Source organism: Dermacentor andersoni, chromosome 1 (assembly GCF_023375885.2).
Source record: "Dermacentor andersoni chromosome 1, qqDerAnde1_hic_scaffold, whole genome shotgun sequence".
Taxonomy (NCBI): Eukaryota; Metazoa; Arthropoda; class Arachnida; order Ixodida; family Ixodidae; genus Dermacentor; species Dermacentor andersoni.
In genome coordinates, this window is record NC_092814.1 from 155,297,592 (window position 1) to 155,316,749 (window position 19,158).

The window sequence follows — 19,158 nt, forward strand, 5'->3', positions numbered from 1 at the left end:
TCGATCATGTGTAGCATATATGTGAATTGACATGGCTTCTTTGTCCCTTTATCTGAGTTTTGCGTAAGTGCCTCGCTCATAGAGATTCATACAATAATTATTGTCTCGCCGACTAGACGTAGCGGGGTTCCCACGGGCTATTAATTGGAGAGGATTAAGCTCTATGATTAAGCACTCACCTACGTACCCGCACTTGCGCTGTGCACCGGGCTTCGCGTCTATCGATTTCCAAAGTATGTGGGAGCTGTCTATGGTAGGAGTGTTTTTATACCTGCTCTTAGGAAAATTAATTTTCGCTTCTTAGTACAACGCACTAAGGGGCTTCCTTTTCTTTTGTCCCAGCTATATATATAGTTGTCCTGACGTACGTACATATACTATGAATCATGAAGTCCGAGCAGTTTGAATGGCGAGGTGTTTATTGCGAGGCAACATATGCGGGCGAACATGCGGATAGTACCCGGCGTATCTTGAAAGTATGGTTGCATGGGCATGTCTTTCTCGTAAGTGTAACATGATAATAAGAATAATAATAGAATAGAACAATTGTGGTATCCATAGTTCTTTCGCCCTCCACTATGAGCCAACAACTTTTGTTAAGAAAAGTTTTATTATAACGAATTTTGGTTATAACGAACACTTTTTGCGCCATGGAGAGCTGAGTCGTCTGCACGGTTACTTGTCCATTTCTTGATAGTCACATATGTGGAAAGGCAGCTGCTAGAGCTCCTCCCACTCCTTTTCACGCTCTGTTCCAAGCTTTAGTTTCATGTTTTGCTCGAAGAAACATATAGAAGCAGAATCCTACGGGAACGTAGCTTTTAGATGACACTTAAAGCCTGTTGGCGGCATATATGATACGTTCTGGCAACCTGCGGGTCTCAGCTGCGCGAGAAATCTCGAGGAGGAAAAAAGGAAAAAAGCGACTGAGGTACTGAGGGATCCGTCGGTCTGTTGCGCGTATGCGCTGTCTGCACTGTGTGCGCGTTCAGTCCTGTGCGTGCCATCCGTTGCAGTATTTTGTACTATTCTGCCTGCTTGGGAAAAGCGTGGGAACTTGACGGACTGAAAGAGGCGCGGACCCAGAACGCCCTCACAGGGCCTGGGACTGATATTGAAGCAGACCAACAGCGGGATACTGAGGTTACGCAGGTAAGCTCAGTTTGTTGCTTCTTTGGCATTAGCTTGCAGCCGGTACTACACGCGCTGGCTTCTGAAGTTTACCGATTTGTTGTGCGTTACTTGATAGCCCCTGTCGATGCAATTGGCGCCAACAAAACTCAACATTGAAAGACTGTCTTGACTTGTCTGATCGCGTAGCATCTTTCTCAGTTGCTTGCTGGTAGCCTGCTGAGCGTCATGACCGTCATGTCTACCTGCCTTCGGTAACGCACTCCTCTCTAGAGACGTTCTTAGTGTAGCTGTCGAGCAAAAAAAAAGTCGGCGTTCAACGAATTGCATACGCTAGCCCTCGCATCAAGGTCAACCGCGTTCCCGTGCTGTGTCTTGACAGGTCTGCACTGCACGAAGTACTGAGAGGAATTCGTGAGAGCTGCACGCTGTAACTCGCTACAGGTAATGATGTTCTGACGTGCTTGCAGGCAACTGTACAAGCGGACATCATGAGCTTCGGGACTTGGTTGCCTGCCTTGGCAAACCTTCTGCTCATATGGACACCCGTCCAGGCTCACATATATGAAGGTAGGTAGTGCATTATTTCTTTGCCTATTTGCATAACGTTTTTAATTGCAGTGTTAAGCAATGTTCTAGGCAGGAATGTTTGTTAACCATGGTACTGCAGCTATGCATAACTGCCTAGCCGTGATCCTCTTTGTCTTCCTTCTCCACCTCATTGCCATACTCTCCAAGCATTCTATGCGCTTACATTGATGTCCAAAGATGCCAGTGTATATGTTCACTGTGATACTGTAATTAACACTACTGTCCGTACTCTACTGCTGTAACAAAGCAGTACAGTCATATTTTGTTTGAAGAAAAGCAGCAAGAGAAATAAAAGCATCAAATATAAAAATTTATATTTGTGCATTATCCGGAAAACCATTCAATGACAATGACGAGTCACTGACAGATGCTTCACCTGTTATTTGTGCAGCGCCAGGGTTCTGTTTTTGATAGGGAGAAATTTTTTTTCCAGCCACTATGACATTTCGTTTGCAACACATATGTGGTCTCTTGACAAAATTCAAATTCATGTTTAAATGAGAATTCTTTCCCCTGAATAACATTTTGTGGGGAATTTTGAAAGTGTCCAAAATTTGTGTATTAACGAAATTATTGTTGCAGACCTTCATTAAGTCATGAGATTTCAGCCGCACTCTTAACACATTGTTTAGTGCTTGCGGCTTTTTATTAATTCAGCCCTTCGCTAGCATCTGCTAGCTTCCTGGCGAGATCAAATGGTGGATCAGCTACACACTCCTGTGACGGTACCAGATTTTATCATCAGATCACGACTTATGCTTGAGCTGCAAACTTTGCTTTCATAGAACTGAGCAAGTGCTGCATGTAATATTTTTTGACTGCAGTTAGTTCAGAGGCATATTCTTTTTCCCTGAAATTTTCTAAACCACTGACATTTTCATGGTTGTAATAGTTTGTAAACTCAAATTTATAATATGCCCCATTAGTTTGGAATGAATTGAAACTTAAAAAGATGAGTGAAGGTCTATCGATATTATGAAAATTGGAATACAAGATTCTTCATAGCACAACTAGCAGAACTTGAGACCTTGACATCACACGTGACATCATCTGAACTCGTGGGAAATCAGGAAGCGCTCTCATAGCATTCTCAGTTGCCACATAATATCTTCCATGCTATAAGTGATGTTTGATTTCATATCTTTATAAGTACATCCTTGGCCTGTCAGGAGAGTAGAGGTGCTGGTTTGCATTGCATTCTGCAAACTACTGTTACTACATTAGATCATGCTTGTGTGACTACACTTTGTAGAACAGTAACATTTATTTTAATTAATTAATGTATGCCAAGCATAATAGCTGCATTTGGTGTGCGAACCTTTCACCAGCCAAACACTGCCAGAAACATACAGCTGTCATTTCTTAAACCAAATAAGTGTGAATTAAAGGGGCCCTGAAACACTTTTCTACCTAATGCTAAAATGGTGTCACTATTAAAGGCCATCATCCCGCAAATCTCATGCTGCAAACATTTTTCGAATCCTTCAACTATAAGTGGAGTTATTACACCAATACCCAGCTTTCTCTATCTTTTCATCTCTGCTGGCATGCTAGAAGCTACGCAGCAGAGGAGCCAAGAGGACAAAGCCCTGTTCAAAAGTTGAATGTCGTGGTGATGGTACAAGTCCAAGTACTGGCTTGGCCTTGATTAACTGCTTGAAGAATTTGTGTGATCAGATAACCCTGATAAGACAGCCTGTGTTGGCAGATGTATAAACAATATTTATTTTGCAAACTCAGCTTTATATTTTCCTATGCTTCTATTTTTTAATAATTTACACACTAAACTTTCAAGATGGCCACAGTGGTAAAGGGGCAACTAAAAAAGATATTAGTCCACCTAATTGTTTGCAAGATAAGTTTTGCCAGTTTTGAGTAAGCCATTCACAAGAATTCAGAAAATTAGGCCTAGCACAAACTAGGTTATATACAGTGTACCACAATTTAACAGTGCAGTTATTTGCCAGTGAATTTGAATATGTTGGGACTCAAGATCAGTACGAGACCCTTGGCAGAACAGAGTTTGTACTTGCACTGGTAGGAAGCAAGCAACTGCCGTCATGCTTATGGCGGATCATATACTTGTAAACACATGGTTGTGTTACATACAAGATTGCTCCAGATAGACTTGACTTGCATGTCAGCGATTTGCAATACCATGTGACCCCCACCTCCACTTGTGAATTGTGAATGAGTCCCACTCAGCACACCCAAAGCCACAGTCCATTTGGTGAGCACTTTGAAAAGGTCATATTAAAGAATGATATAATTAAATATTTGTTACATTAAGGAATTTAGGCCTTATATTATCATTATTGAGTTGGGAGCTATCCAATTAAAAGTAATAAAAAAATACTAGTAAACTTTTCGTCTGTACACTTAAAGAAAAAGGACATATGAAACAAACTTTGCTGACAATGTTTGGCTGTGGAACATGATTATTTCTTAAAAATTACTTTGGATATATATTTGTTTTCTACGTGTTCAGTTTAGTAGTAGTGTTCACTTTACTTGTAGTAAAGTGACCACCAGGTTCACCTGTTTTGCTTATTATAAGTGGATTTCAACTTACAGCATTTGGGGAGTTGTTTGTTTGCAAAATTCTTTAATTGCTTGTTATGGTGTTGTGACCTTGTTAGGCATTGGAGCTTTCCTTTGGTACGAATAAATGTAATCTATTTGGATTTGGATGGCAAGATTTTAAAGTGGGGAGGAATGAGGAATTTGTTTAGACCTGTAAATATTGTTAAATGAGAAGAACAAAACCAAAAGCAATCATTGCCATTGTTTAGTGGTATTGAAGATTACAAAAAAAAAAAAAAAAACGTTTCCGGTCTATGCAGCAATATTTGATGATGCATATACAAATGCAGTGACCAAAGTGTATTTTAATTGAATGGAGCTTGATTTACAAAAATGTATATATATATATTCTGGCCTTCCCACCTTACGGTGATACCGGGCCTCGCTCAGGACACTGTTTCGTATGATAAACGTTTCTTTCTTTCTCTCTCTCTGATGAAAGATTTTGTTTGTTTTGGGCTAATTTTGAACCAGCCGTGCTAGTTATTTGGCCTTGTTTTGTGAGGCCTAGTGCTTTTGGTCCGAATTCATCCAGTCACCCTAATGACCACAAGCCACTTTCTCACATGAAAAGTTGTAACAGGAAATTAGCTATGTCAAGTTGCAATAAAAATATTCTATTTGTTGCAGACAACTTGGGAGGCCAAATTTCGCTTCTTGGACCCCTGGTGTGCTTCGCTGTGTTTATAGCCATTTGTGCTTGCTTTTGCCGAGAGTGCCGGCGCAGGGAAGCCATGTTAGCGTCCACCACAGCCGTCCCGGCAGACCCATTTCATACTCCAGGTCCCGTTCCTTACGGGCCTGCTGTAGCAGGTGCAAGGCCAGCACCTATGGCCCAGCCTGTGCGTCCACCTTACAGCCCACCTTACAGCCAGCCGCCAGCACCATCCCAGAGCCAGCCGCCCCCACCAGGCTTCCTTGGCTACCCTTATGGCAGCATGCCCCAGGACCCACCTCCACCATATGAGTACAAGTGATTGCGGTGTGCTGGACTGAATGACACAAGGACAGTGGATTAGAAAAGATGCACCTGTGGTCTACATCTCAACTCCTGCTAGCCTTGTTATGCCCCCACAATGCTTGTTGGTGCTTTCGTAGCTCGCACGCTCAGCCTGTGACATTCTGGGATGGCATCAAGTGGCAGCTGTGGCTCACAATCTATACTATGTGTACTCACTGGCTGTGCTACAACTGTGTTACACAGCGGGAATAGCCAATACCACCCCGTGCTTCTGTGGCACACCAAGTTGAGTGTCACTGTACTTGAGATTACTTTAGTAGTTTGTGTTTTTCTACTTAAGGCATTACAAGTGGCCTTTCTTGGCGAAGGCAAAGGCATGTTGTTCTAAATATCCAAGGCCTGACTTATCTTGGAGAAAATGAAGCAGATAGTAGTTATTCTTGAGGTGCTGATCTCAAAGTGCAGCACTTTCACAGGTGTCTTGTGAAGCATTATTCACTCAGGATTGTAACTCTGCTTTTACATGAAATGCAGTGCTTGAACAAGAGGCCATGGTATTGCTGTTCGGCTGAATATTCTTATGTGCCTGCCTTAATATATACAGAGTATACTACAAATGCCATTTTTACTATGTTGCACTGTTACAGTTCTAACGATGACTGCGTTTGCAAGTACATTTAGGGTGAGGTTTTGTAGTTTTTTACATTAGAAACTTCAATTCTTGAGAACAGGTATGTGTACGAATTTTAATTTTTAAAGTATGGTTGTATGAAGAATATGGTGCTCTAGGCATTATTTCTGAGTTATCTTACTTGCTATATTTAGCTGACCACTGGCTGGATCCAGTGAACAGCAGCATTGTTGCCAAAACATTGCAATGAAATCGCGAAAACATGGAAATTCTACACTATTTTCGCTGAAATAGTATTGTGACTTTACACTTTGGTGAGTTGCGTCACCAAATGGTACTAGCAGTGCTTGCACTGGGCCATTGGAGCTTATATATCACATTTTGTTGTCCAGAAAATAAAATTGTTTTAGTGAATTTCACAGGCTATTCAAACAAGGAGGCCCTCTGAGAGTCCACTTCATTTCAGTTGGTAGTGTATGTCAGCCTACCCCAAATATATGTGTACAGTCACGTGCAATATGACATTCAACATCAGTGCCCGTGGTCGAAGGGGCTCCAAGGCTGTACGGCTGTGCAGACACAGGGTAAGTTCCAGACCTAAGCACAGCTTCACTTAGTGGTATTTATTAAACCGCTATTTCGCATATCAGAGCCACCGCACAGCCCTGGAGCCCCTTCGACTACGAACAAGGGTGTTGCAAGTCATTGCACACGACTGTACGTTGCTGCTGCCATTTCTGTGCATTTTCAGGAACACTGCCCTTGATTTGCAGCATCAAATACCTGTATTCAATGCGTCGGGCCATCTCTCTAAATATACACACTATTATTCGGTTCAGTGGGGCACTGGTGGTTTTGTAAATGCTTGTCAACGACTCCCTGGAGCATGCTGTAGTGGGTTTTACGTCATATTGGCAGTGCCAGACGCTAAAGGTAAGATGGTAAATCGGCTCGGTTGGCTATGGACGCGCGACTACCGTTGCTTTTACGCTCCTAGACAAATGTACAACCTTTGGGGTGTATATCTGCCACACAACAATAATCGTCATCTGCCATGCTTGCGTTTCCTTGAAAACGCTGCTGACGCTGCGCCCGCTACTTTCCTGTGTCCTGTCGAGAATGATATCTGTCGTGCTGATAACGCGCATGTCGTTCGTGACTTAGAAGTACCGGGCTGGCAGCGTTAAAGAAAGGAAATGCGGACAAGACAGATGACGATTATCGTTGTGTGATAAGATACGACCCAAAGGGTGCAGTTTTGCTTTAAGAGTGCAGGCATGGTGTAGGGCATTAAAAGCAAAAATTCCATGCAGGCCGACTTGCACGTTCGTTTTTTTTTTGTTTTTTTTTTTTGTTGTTGGTCGGCAGCGGCTACATTGTAGCGCTTAGAACTCTTAATACGAGAAGTGGACCGAGCAGACGAAGCTGTATGCTCCGCCTACGTTACGTTTACGCGAACATAAAATCAAGCGAAATGAATCATTGCTCAGGTGTGCGTCGGTTTTCATAAACGAGCGCGTTAGTGTTGTTTCTTAAGCGCTTTCTTATTCCTAAATAGATTCCTAAAGACGCAGGCTACGGTGCTGCTACCGTACTACGGTCTAGGGTGGCTTTATTCTATGGGGTGGCCGTAGAATGTGCTCGTGTAGAACACCTATGGGTGGCTACGTGGGTGGCTACCCGTGCTACCGGTTTACGTTGATGCGGCTATGCTTGACGCGCACGGCGCGGGCGCGGCTGCGGCAAAGTGCCCACACTTTCGTTCGAATGATTCTAACCATGCGGTACTCAAATTGTAGACTTCGGAGCAAGTCATCCTTGCCCGACATTGACTTGCCACATAACCAAGACATAGTTGTCGGCAGAAACCGCAGCACTCAAATTCGGAACAAGCGCTGCTCTAGATGTCAAGGTGAGCGTGTTGAGGATGCTCTCAAAAAAAGTGCAACAGGAAGAGGTTATTACTTCTACAGTCTTGCGAACGAGGAAGTACAGCTTTGTGTTTCTCGATTGCAGCCAGACTACGAGCGGATTTTAACAACGGCACGATTCAGCTAACGCAGCTTGGAGAAAACTCATGCCAGGTGTCGGGTAGGTGTCTTGCAGTTGGGGAGACGGTGACAGTGTCTGACGGTGATCAGTTCGAGTTGCTTGCGGAAGAACTGCCTTACGTGGTTTTGTTCGAGAAGTCTTCTAGTCTTGACATACCTTCATCGGCTGCTGCAGTCGATTTTCCCAGTTGTGACGGAAATCACCACTTGAAGCGTAAATCTGATGACGAAGACATGCCACTATCGAAGAAACGTACGTGAAAGCCTCTGTTACGTAACGTGCTTACCTGTGTGTAATTATACGTAATCATTATTTGCAGATGCCTCATCCGACGCGCATGATGAACATGACGAGTATGTGGAAGAAGTTTCCCGCAAATTGAAGCACATGCAGAGTAGCCATAAAAAGCGTCACACTGAAAATTTGACGCAACAAAGTGAAACTGTGGTTTCACATCATGGTGGAAATCCTGGAGCGCGCCAGAGCAAGAGTGGATGGACTGACTTGACAGAACATCATGTTTTACTGTTTAATTCAGAAAGGCTTGAACACAAGCCAAAGGTGAGTAAAAATTACATGGCGTAATTTGCGCAACACCGAGCGCACTCACTGAACACTCACTTTCTCTTTCATAGCCGTCCTTGAAAATACAATACGTGGGAATTTTCTTCTGTATGAAATGTCTGGCTAATCAACACAAACCATTCAATTTCATCACATTTGGCATATTTATTTATAAGTGGCAATTAGAACACACAAGCAAAGCTACACGCGATTTATAGTTAGCGTTATTCTTAATGACTGCATTCTTTGTTATGAGATGGCTAGGCTAGCATTAATGAATGAACACTTTGCAGAAATATTCTTTTGATTTATGAATTTATGAGCATAATTCAGGGCAACTGTTTTGGAAATTAAACCAAGAGCTTGTGAAGCATCTTGTTGACATGGAACATTGTTCAAGATGCAGAAGAATGTTGTGAGAATGTTGAGATCATTCTTGGTAAAATTCGGGATACAATCAATGAACCTAGCCCTCAGAAGAACAATATAATTGTGCAACTTGAGTCCTCTGATAAGCGTGACATGATAAGACAGAACAGACTCGAGTCACCAATGGCAACATTAAGCTTGAGAATTCTGCACCAATATATGTGAATGGGCACCTCAGTCCAGCTTTAAAGAGGCTGCTTGACATGGCTCTGAAACTATAAAACAAGAAAATAGCTGGAAATTAGTGTACATTCAATGGCAAAATTTTCACTAAGTAGTCTGATTCTTCCAATGCCATAAGGATTGCCTGTGAGGAAGACCCAGTAAAAATAACAGGAACAGGCCTTTGACACAACCTCAGCTATAGTGACCATGAACTGGTAAGAGTTTGTTTTGCTATAGCACATGCATCCTTACTCTCCACACTTCAGCGCTGTATTACATGTGAATACCAGCTCTGCACATTGGAAACACGACAGAATTGTGTACTTCAAATTTAATATATTTATGATGGGTAGAGGTATAGTGTTATAATAGCTGTGATATGGTGTGCCTTAAGGTTTATAACAGCTTCTACTTACGGAAATCGAAGTGGGCACGGGGTTGCTCTGTATACTGACATCTCCAGTCGGAGTGAGTCTCAGTATTGTATAACAACTGATAATTATTAATTTTTTACCGTTAGAAATGACTCCAAAAATTTAATGTTGTGTATCGTGCACCATGTGGTAATTGATTACTTTTTATGAATTTTTTTTTTTGTTTATGGAATACCTTCATGTAGCACTCTTGTAGACTAGTAGCTTATGCTACTAGATTACACTTGGCTCCTCCAACAAATGCAGATGTTCTCTTGTTTCATTATTCATTGCTGTAATGCACTAGATATCTGAAAGACGTTATAATTTTCAAGCTCCTCAGTTGACCAGATGACCAGTGGTGAACAGCATTACATGCACAGATATAATAATATAAATAAGCCTTTGCTGGAAGGGAAAAATTGCCATCCACCCATGAGTAGCACGGAGCGGCAGGGCAATTATTCCCTTTCACGAAACTTTCTTCATCTTGTGGATTTCTGCAGAACTCATTTTCCATATTCACTGTCCCAGCGCTTCCAGTTGTTAATTCACTCTTGTCCTGGAAAGGCATTGGTCCTGGGTTCGATCCTAAGACCAGGACGAATTTTTTTTTTCAACCTTAAAGCTTTGTTTCTGAGAAACCTATATGGGCTTCCTTTGTAGCTTCATGCTACTGTCATATGGGTGGTAATTTTTCCCTTTCATGAACCTTCCTCCACCTCATGGACTTCCACACAACTGATTTGCCACATTCAAATCTCTTTTTTTACTAGCTGCTGAGCATGAGCTCACGGGATCGAATCCCGGCCACGGCGGCTGCATTTCTATGCGGGCGAAATGCAAAAACACCAGTGTGCTTATATTTGGGTGCACATTAAAGAATGCCATGTGATCCATATTTCTGGAGTCATCCACTACAGTGTGCCTCATAATCAGATTGTGGTTTTGGCATGTAAAACCCCATAATTTTCGTTTTTACTAGATGGACCCCACACAAACTTTACCTTTAACTTTGTTTAGAAATGAGAAAATATTGGTTATTTGATTCAGTATTTGAAGTTAGTCTTTCCCAAATATTCGTATTTAGGTATTCGTATTTAGAAAATTTTACTGTTCTAACACTCCTACAAATTGTCCATTCACTATTTGCGTTATTTATTTATTTATTTATTTATTTCATAATACCCCTAAAGGCCTCCGAAGGGGTATTACATAGGGGGAACAGATACATGAAGAAATGCGAGCTTTGCGCGTTACGGGGAAAAAAAAAAAAAAAAAAAACAACTAAAGTACACAAAAGATAAAATTTTTACAAAAGAAAACACAAAAGTTATACAAAAGTACGATACCTAGGAAAATACACAAGTAAAACAATATACGAAATACATTAGTCAAGTGAAACTTAAATAGAAAATACAAAACTACCTGAGAAAACAAATTAATTGAATTAAATAGGCACAATGTAAAAGAAGTAAAACAAGGTGTTGCTCGAAGCTGCGTCAGTTGTCACCTTAACAAATTAATAAATTAATGAGACATGAAATACAATTGTACAATGTGCACGCAGAACAGTAAGACAAATGATCAAAACAATATATACACTGAACGACGTTTGAAGAAACAGTACATGATGAATATTTACAAGTCACTATTGCGTAAAAGTTCCTGAAAGGTGGCGAAATCGGTTTGAGTAGCAATGTGTGATGGTAGGTTATTCCATGCTACAATTGTTCGGGGAACGAAGGAGTTAGCATAGTTAGCTGAGCGACAACTGATGCGTTTTATCTTGAAGATATGGTCTGTGCGTGGAAAGAAGGCTGTCGCTGGTTCGAAGATACGGTGAAGGTGCGGATGATGATAAAGTTTGTGCAGCAGCGACAGGCGGGCAATTCTGCGGCGATGGGATAAGTCGTCAAGCTGAGCAGGAGCTTTTAGTGCTGAAATGCTAGTATATGGTGAATAATCAGAAAAAATGAAACGAGCCGCGCGGTTTTGCAATGATTCGATTTCTTGGGTGATATATGTTTGAAAAGGATCCCAGATAGCTGATGCATACTCGATTTTGGGGCGTATTAATGTGATGTATGCTAGTCTGCGTAGTTTAGCTGGAGCATGCTTAAGGTTGCGTTTGAGGAGGCCTAAAGAGCGGTCAGCTGATGCCAACGTCAGGCGGATGTGATGATGCCATGTTAGATCAGACTAAGTGAACACCAAGGTACTTATATGAAGTTGTAAGATCAATTATGTTGTTAGATATTACGTACGAAGTTGGAATACGGTGGTTGCGCCTAGTAAATGATAATAACTTCGTTTTAGCTGTATTAAGAGTCATCAACCATGTTGAACACCATGTGTTAATAGCGTCAAGATCGGTTTGAAGAATAACTTTGTCATTGTCGCATGAAATTAATCGATATATTACGCAGTCGTCGGCAAAAAGTCTGATGTGGGAAGACACACAGTTAGGCAGGTCATTAATATAGATTAAGAAAAGTAAAGGGCCAAGAACGCTGCCCTGCGGAACACCGGAGGTTACTTTGGTAGAAGAGGAATTACTGTTGTTAACAGACGTATATTGAACTCTGGATGAGAGGAAATCCTTAATCCATCCAATAACGGTTGGATGTATGTTAAGGTTCATTAGCTTCAGTACTAGTCTATGGTGAGCAACGCGATCGAAAGCTTTCGAAAAATCCAGGAAGATAGCATCAACTTGAAACCCTAGGTCTAGGTATGAATGTATGTCATGTAAAAAGCCGGCTAACTGTGTTTCGCATGAATAACCACGACGAAAGCCATGTTGGTAATCAACAATAATTTTGTGCTCTTCTAAGTAGTTAATGATTTCAGTATACAAGATGTGTTCAAGTAATTTACAAATAGTACTGGTTAAGGAGATGGGGCGGTAATTTAATGGGTGAGTTCGGTCTCCGGACTTAAAAATGGGTATTACTTTTGCCACCTTCCAATCGTGCGGAATAGTGTTAGTTGATAAAGACTGCGAGAAGAGCGCACACAATATAGGTGATAAACTAGGTGACAAATGTTTTAAAACTTTGTTATTAATGCCAGTGTGATCAGAGGCGGAAGAAACTTTAAGTTTATTTAGTAAAGAAGAAATGCCTGCTTCGCTAACAATTATTTCTGGCATTGATATGTTAATGAGATTTTCAAGGGTTGGTGAAGATATGGTGTCTTCCTGTGTAAATACAGATGAAAATGCGCTATTCAATAAATCAGCACATTCCGAGTGGTGGACCATATCACCGTGCTCATCAACTAGTGTTAAATCGGGATAGCTCTTCGGGTTTATTACGCGCCAAAAACGTTGAGGATTGTTAGTGAGCATAGAATATAGGTCATGGGCAAAGAAATGTCGTTTAGATGATTTTAGCAGTGATTGATATTGCTTATCGCAGGTCTTATAACGGTGCCAGGAATCTGAGTCGCGGGCTTTATCGGTTTTACGATATAAACGCTTTTTCTTATTATTAAGGCGCCGAAGCTTTACGGTAAGCCACGGCGCTGTCGGGGTGCAGGCTATTTTTGTTAGAGGGACGAATCGATTAATTAGGTCAGTAAGAATGGTTTTAAGTTCAGCCCAATTATGTTCGATGGTTTGAAATTGGCATCTATTCAGGAAATGCAAAGAGAAGTCAGATAGTGCTGAGTTTATGCTGTCAAAATCCGCTCTATTGTAACATCGGATGTACTTATCAGGGCACGGACGTCTTGGAAGGGAAACTGCAAGACTACCTGTTATGATATCATGATCAGATAGCCCATCTTGATGAGTTAAGTCGAAGCACACGTCAGGATCACTGGTTAATACTAGATCTAAAATATTAGCGGATGTAGCCGAAGATCGCGTAGGACGGGTGATAAGCTGTGTTAAAGAAAAGTCGAGACATGACTGCAGTTACCAAAAAAAAAGAAGATAAGAAATCGACAAAAGAAAGACGCAGTTAACTGAAAAGACATGGACTTAACACTTGTGGCTTGTTGAGTATAGTCAATTCCATTCTGTGTAAGTCCACAGACATGTCATGTATGTGTTCTTTCCATTATCTCATGCAATATCTGATGTTATGAATGTACCAATAAGGTTTTAAGTAATCCTTTCATGTGTCTAGATTGCTGCATTTGACCTTGATGGAACTCTTATCACTACCAAGTCTGGCAAGGTATTTCCCCTCAACTCTGCTGATTGGCGGTAAGGTCCCATCTTTTACCTCACTCTCTCTTGAAGATTCACTCATGAACTTTTTCTTTTCTTCAAGCTGCATGTGTGAGCATGTAAAGAAGGTGTAACATTGTTGCTAATGGTGGTGTTATAAGTTGATTCCTTCCTTTTTTTTTTTTTTTTAAATGTGCACTGTGCCGTGCAAATCCAGTGTGTCACATTGGGTGTTCCTGCAGTGCAGCAAGAGACGTATACAGATCTGTCCCGTATTGCAGAGGTGGCACCGTTGTGGACAGATCTCGCAGACTGTTCAGCCCCGAGTCAATGACTGCATCAAGCAGCTTCAATGTCATGCATCGCTTTGTATGACTTACCAAATCCAGCAATTTTAAACAACTAGGGCAGGATCACAATGACATGTCCAAAGGGCACATGGCTTCCAACTCCTTAGCTGAACACTATGAAAACACAGGTAACACCATAGACTGGCAGTCGGTGACTATCATCACAAAACAAGTATAGCTAACAACCCATTTTCTGCTCATATCAGTACATTTCCAATCTACCAGTCATATGCTCAAGCCATTTACTTTAGCAAGGGGCCTATATTCGTCCTGAAGTATCAATTTTATTTTACTTAATTTTGGTGAGTCACACTCTTTACTATTTGACCACTTCTGTATTGAAGGGTGTCTTTGAAGATAGCTTAGCATTCTGTGCACACAGTTGCATACACACTTTGGGAAAGCCTCAATCAAGGTTTTTCTTTCTATTTTAATACATCAACAATATTTCCTTCACACACACTAGTCTACTTCATGTATGGCTTCCCTGGCAGGCATGCACAATCATGCCATGGCTACATGCTACTGAGTAATGTGGCATTTTCATCAGCTCACAGTGCACGCAGTTCAAGAAATTAAGTCTAGTGCAGTATAATCTCAGTGACATGAATGTGGAATACATTTTGAAATGATGCTAGAGTTGTTTTTTCAAACTTTGGCTAGGTATACTGAGTTATCTTTTTTAATGTCATGTCAGTTTCATGTAAACTATTTCCTCTGATATCAGGAAATTCATTATTCGATGTGAAGCATTCTTAGGCTTACTTGTTTCTCATGGAAAAACTGCAATATATACAGAGATCAAGTTCACAACTTTTTCTTTCAGGATACTATTGTCAGAAACTGAGGCACGCCTACATAGTCTTGTAAGAGAGGGTTACAAGATTGTTATCATTACCAACCAGAGGGGTCTTGCTAAGAGCCACAGCCATGAAGTTGACTTCAAGAGCAAGGTGGAGCGTGTCTTAAAGACGTTGGCTGTGCCAGCCCAAGTGTATGTGTCTATTGGCCATGGCTTCTATCGCAAACCAGCACCAGGAATATGGCAGCACCTGGAGTCTCATGGAAATGGAGGTATTCCAATCAATTTGAAGGAGTCCTTTTATGTTGGAGGTGAGTGTACTTACACATGGTGTCGGTAGTTTTGTAAGAAATTTCACAGGGACTTGTTCTTGGTCAAGTTAGTGTGGCCTACTAAACATTATTGCAGAATGACTGCAAGCTAGGTAAATTGGAATGGATTCATTTTGAAAAAGGCACGAAAACAAACACTAAGCAAGAAAAGACAAGGATGCAGCCACCAATCCCCCCCTGAATAAAATATCTGGCTACGCCACTGCTTAGATTTGTTGGTGATGTTTAAGTTCATTTAGAGTATCGGTGCGCATTGCAATTCCAAGATACTGACAATTTGATTTTAGCAGATTTCAGGTGATATGGACAAAACCTATCATTTACCGTAGAACCCCACTGATAAGTTTCTTTAGAAATCACAGGAAAAGAATGCATGATTCAGGAACACACAACCCCCAGTACTACTTGTGGCAGTAATACAGATGAGGCCAAAAAGCTACCTTCACAAAAAACTTTAATTGAACTTTACAGAAAGCAAACGAACTATTGAAAACCCACTAAGTAAAGCTTGATATTGCTGCTTGGCTGTTAGATTTAACGTTAAACACTTTTTTTTTAGCAGTCGTATCCTTTAATTACATTCAATGAAGCTTGGGATTTCCATTTGGCACTTGTGTCAAATCTTCAATAAGAATAGCCTCTTTTAACACACTTGCAGGTTATTTTATTTTTAATTTCTGTGCAGCTGTGTATATAGATGTAACTGCACAAGGTATTGAAGGTCACGACAGCGCCGGTTAGTGTAAGCGCCACTGACAGATGATGCCACATTGGTCGTGTGCCATTGCAGCTTTTTAACGTAACTGTGAAGGGAAACATCAAATGAAAAGCTGATACACGTGACCCTGTGGGAATTAAACGGGACTGATTTATCAGAGTACAAGAACTGAGAAAATGTAACAAACAGGAATGTAATCGGGTCTTATGTACCCATGAGCTTCCAAATTAACAATTCATTGCAGTTTTTAAGATCTTAACCTAAAGCTTTTGCCTCAGCATGTGTGCTTTTGTGTATTCACTGCATGCTGCTGCATACAATATCAACTGGGTGAGGTGTGTCTTCACCACAAGAATCAGGAAACGATGACGAAGCCGGGCATAGTGATGATGAAAAAAAGTAGAAAAGGTTGTGTTCACTTCATTGGTACATGGTTGTGACTCTCATCTGAGTCTCGAGCAGTTCTGATCAACACGGGGGCCAGGACGGCCTTAAATAACCCCTGGCGGTCTTGTGGTCATCTTCTTCTTCGGGAGCCTGTGTAAGTAGGTTCAGCCGCCGCCGACTTCCTGTCCTTCGAGTTTTCTTTCCTTCGTCCTTCCCTTTGTGTCAGCTCAGGGAATAAAAGGGGTCACGCCGTTTCGGAGAAGAGGGCAATTATGTCAACATGGGGACGCCTGCCTGAACGCTTCTCACACTTGACAGGTCAATTATACGGGGGCCAAGACGGCCTTAATTACCCCTTGTGGTCTTGTGGTTGTTGACGTCATCCCGGGGAGCCTGTGGAAGCATTAGTGCTTTTGTCAGGCTCTGTCGTCGACGACTTCCCACCCTTCGGTTTGTCTTCTCTTCGTTCATCCCTTTGTGTCAGCTTGGGGAATAAAAGGGGTGATGCTGTTTCAGAGAAGAGGGTAATTATGTTGACATAGGGACACCCGCTTGAACACTTCTCACACTTGACCAGTTGATGTCCAGGCTTACCGTAACAACCTTTTCTGGGACGAGGCAAGCCATCTTGTCATGGGAACGTACGCCTGAATGTCTCTCGCACCCGACAGGTCAATCATAACAATGCTAAGAAATTTCTCCGATATGACTTGGCACACCCAGAGGTTGTGAAACATGACATTGCTTCACTTTGCATTGAGTTGTCACTATGGAACTCATGTTTGGAACTCATGTTATGGAACTCAGTTGCATCAGTTATCTCTTAGAAATGGGCTTCTCACAGTTGATCATGCATGCCACGACTGAATCATTTCTCTGAAAGGTGAAGTGTAGCTCGACAAGGGCTGGGCTGGTAAACCAGATGGAAACGAAAAGATGCCACTAGATCTGAGGCGGTACCATATTTCTGCTGGATTAGCCATAACTCGAAGCAGGTGGCTGCTAGTTATGATGCCTCTGTAGTTTCTCTGCCCTGAACAACTTGGAACAATTATATGCATATATGGCTGACTGAAGGAGCATTCAAACAGTTTAAATAGAATGCATGGGCAACTTAACTCATACTACAAAGTCTGCTTGTGTGAGCTATGCTTCTTGTGTGTAGTGGTTCTGGGCAAAAGTGTTGACAAAACAGCACATGACCTTATGGAAGCATATCATATCAGGAAGGGAGGACCAGCAAATGTTAGTGATACATCTATTACCCTATAATCCACAAAGTTAGAGTTTGAGGATCACTTGGTAACTTGATAGAAGTAAAGAAAGTGCATACTGTCGCAACAAATTCTCATGTTATTGCATGCATGTAGAAAATTTCACCCTCTGATGTATCTGTCCCTGCGATTGCTAAATCACTTGCTAGTGGTGCTCTTTTTGTGTGTCCTTCTTGTGTGTCTTCTTTTGCACCAAAAAATAACATTCATTTCAAGTGGATTTCAGTCCACTCATATAATCAAAAAGGCTGGGCAGTGTGGAAGAGCTGTGCTTAAGTTCTTGAAAAGGGTCTTGCATCAAGATTCAAAGTACTTGGCAAGTGTGAGGTTTTGACTTCCATTAGTGACAGTGGCATAGCCAGAATTTTCGTTCGGGGGGTGGGGGGGTCACGCAGCGGCTCGGCCTCCTCCTTATAGAATTTGTCGAGGGATCAAATACATTATTAATAACTGCATTGCCATTGCAAAAGATGCTGCAAAGGAATTCTTGAACTCCACGCATCATCAAGACAAGTAAAATATGTATTTCTTCATAAAAGAGTATACTTGTATATCTAAAAAATTGTGCTCGAAATAACTTGTATCAGTGCTTCCATGTTTTCTGTCTATTTAATATGTAAAGAAAATATCACATGAACTTTAGAATTATATCAGTTCGAAACCAGCAAAGCAGTGCATGCCGCTGATATGGAAAATGTAAAAGCCATGAAGTGAACAAGTTCAGGACAAATATTTTAATGAAACTTTGTTAACCTCCCTGCCTTTCTCTCATTTGCATCTCTCTCTCTCTCTGTGTCATTCAATAACCTTGTTTACATTTTTGTACATATACAACGACCAGGAGAAAATCTCAATGACGCTGTCCTTTGTTAGAATGTATTGCGCAGGAGCTGCTGTCATCGGTCGTGTATTGTGACTAATTGCACCGAAATTATAGTCGCAACAGAGAGCACATATGAAAAGCAGGAGTTCTGCAAAATATGTGAGGGCGAATCAAATGAGTGTGAATCAATGTGAATATATGACTAACGGCATACTTTATTTAAAGGTAGTATCCATGAGCATTTAGACATTTGTCTTACGGACTAACAAGTCGCGTGATTCCCGTCTCACAAAACTCCTTGGGTTGCTGCTTCAAAACGTCTGTAACTGACTCTTTCACATCGTCGTCCGACACGAATCTGGTTCCCTTGAGCTGTTTTTTTCAAATGCTCCAAAATGTGGAAGTCACAAGAAGACAGGTCTGGGCTGTATGGTGGATATTGCAACATTTCCCACTTGAACTTTGCCAGTTTTGTGTTAACCACATCAGCGTCGTGGGGACGGGCATAGTCGTGGAGCAAGATGACCCCATTCCTCAATTTCCCACGTTGTTTGTTTTTGATTGGGACAGGCAGCCGATCCGATCTTTTACAATAACAGAAACGATTGATAGTCCCTCCAGCTTTATCAAATGACCGCTGACAACAACAACAAAAAAAAAGGCGGAAATGACGGCCTTTCTTTCCTTGGGGGTGGTGAATTCAGATGTTTCCACTGTACGCTTTGCCGTCGCATTTCAGGCTCGTAGTAGTGGCACAATGATTCGTCCCCGA

At 41.6% G+C, this 19,158-nt stretch overlaps 2 protein-coding genes across 5 annotated transcripts in view; both read left to right on the forward strand.

Annotated features, from left to right (window-relative positions):
- The first annotated feature begins 821 nt into the window (after positions 1 to 821).
- On the forward strand, positions 822 to 6,311 carry LOC126527584 (uncharacterized). The gene is made up of 3 exons (XM_050175374.3): positions 822 to 1,152; positions 1,602 to 1,701; positions 4,936 to 6,311. The coding sequence occupies exons 2-3, from the start codon at positions 1,623 to 1,625 to the stop codon at positions 5,280 to 5,282; spliced, it is 426 nt and encodes a 141-aa protein (XP_050031331.2). The 5' UTR covers positions 822 to 1,152; positions 1,602 to 1,622; the 3' UTR covers positions 5,283 to 6,311.
- Positions 6,312 to 6,404: 93 nt separating this feature from the next.
- The window catches only part of PNKP (Polynucleotide kinase 3'-phosphatase), a 38,897-nt gene continuing 26,143 nt past the window's right edge, over positions 6,405 to 19,158 (forward strand). For 3 of the 4 annotated variants that reach the window (XM_055068252.2, XM_055068258.2, XM_055068257.2), the window contains exons 1-5: positions 6,405 to 7,809; positions 7,914 to 8,201; positions 8,269 to 8,510; positions 13,657 to 13,736; positions 14,877 to 15,163. In XM_055068252.2, coding sequence (XP_054924227.1) covers positions 7,533 to 7,809; positions 7,914 to 8,201; positions 8,269 to 8,510; positions 13,657 to 13,736; positions 14,877 to 15,163 — 1,174 coding nt within the window. In that variant the 5' untranslated portion in view covers positions 6,405 to 7,532. The remainder of the gene's footprint in view (positions 7,810 to 7,913; positions 8,202 to 8,268; positions 8,511 to 13,656; positions 13,737 to 14,876; positions 15,164 to 19,158) is intronic. The other variant, XM_050175367.3, reaches the window with a different exon arrangement.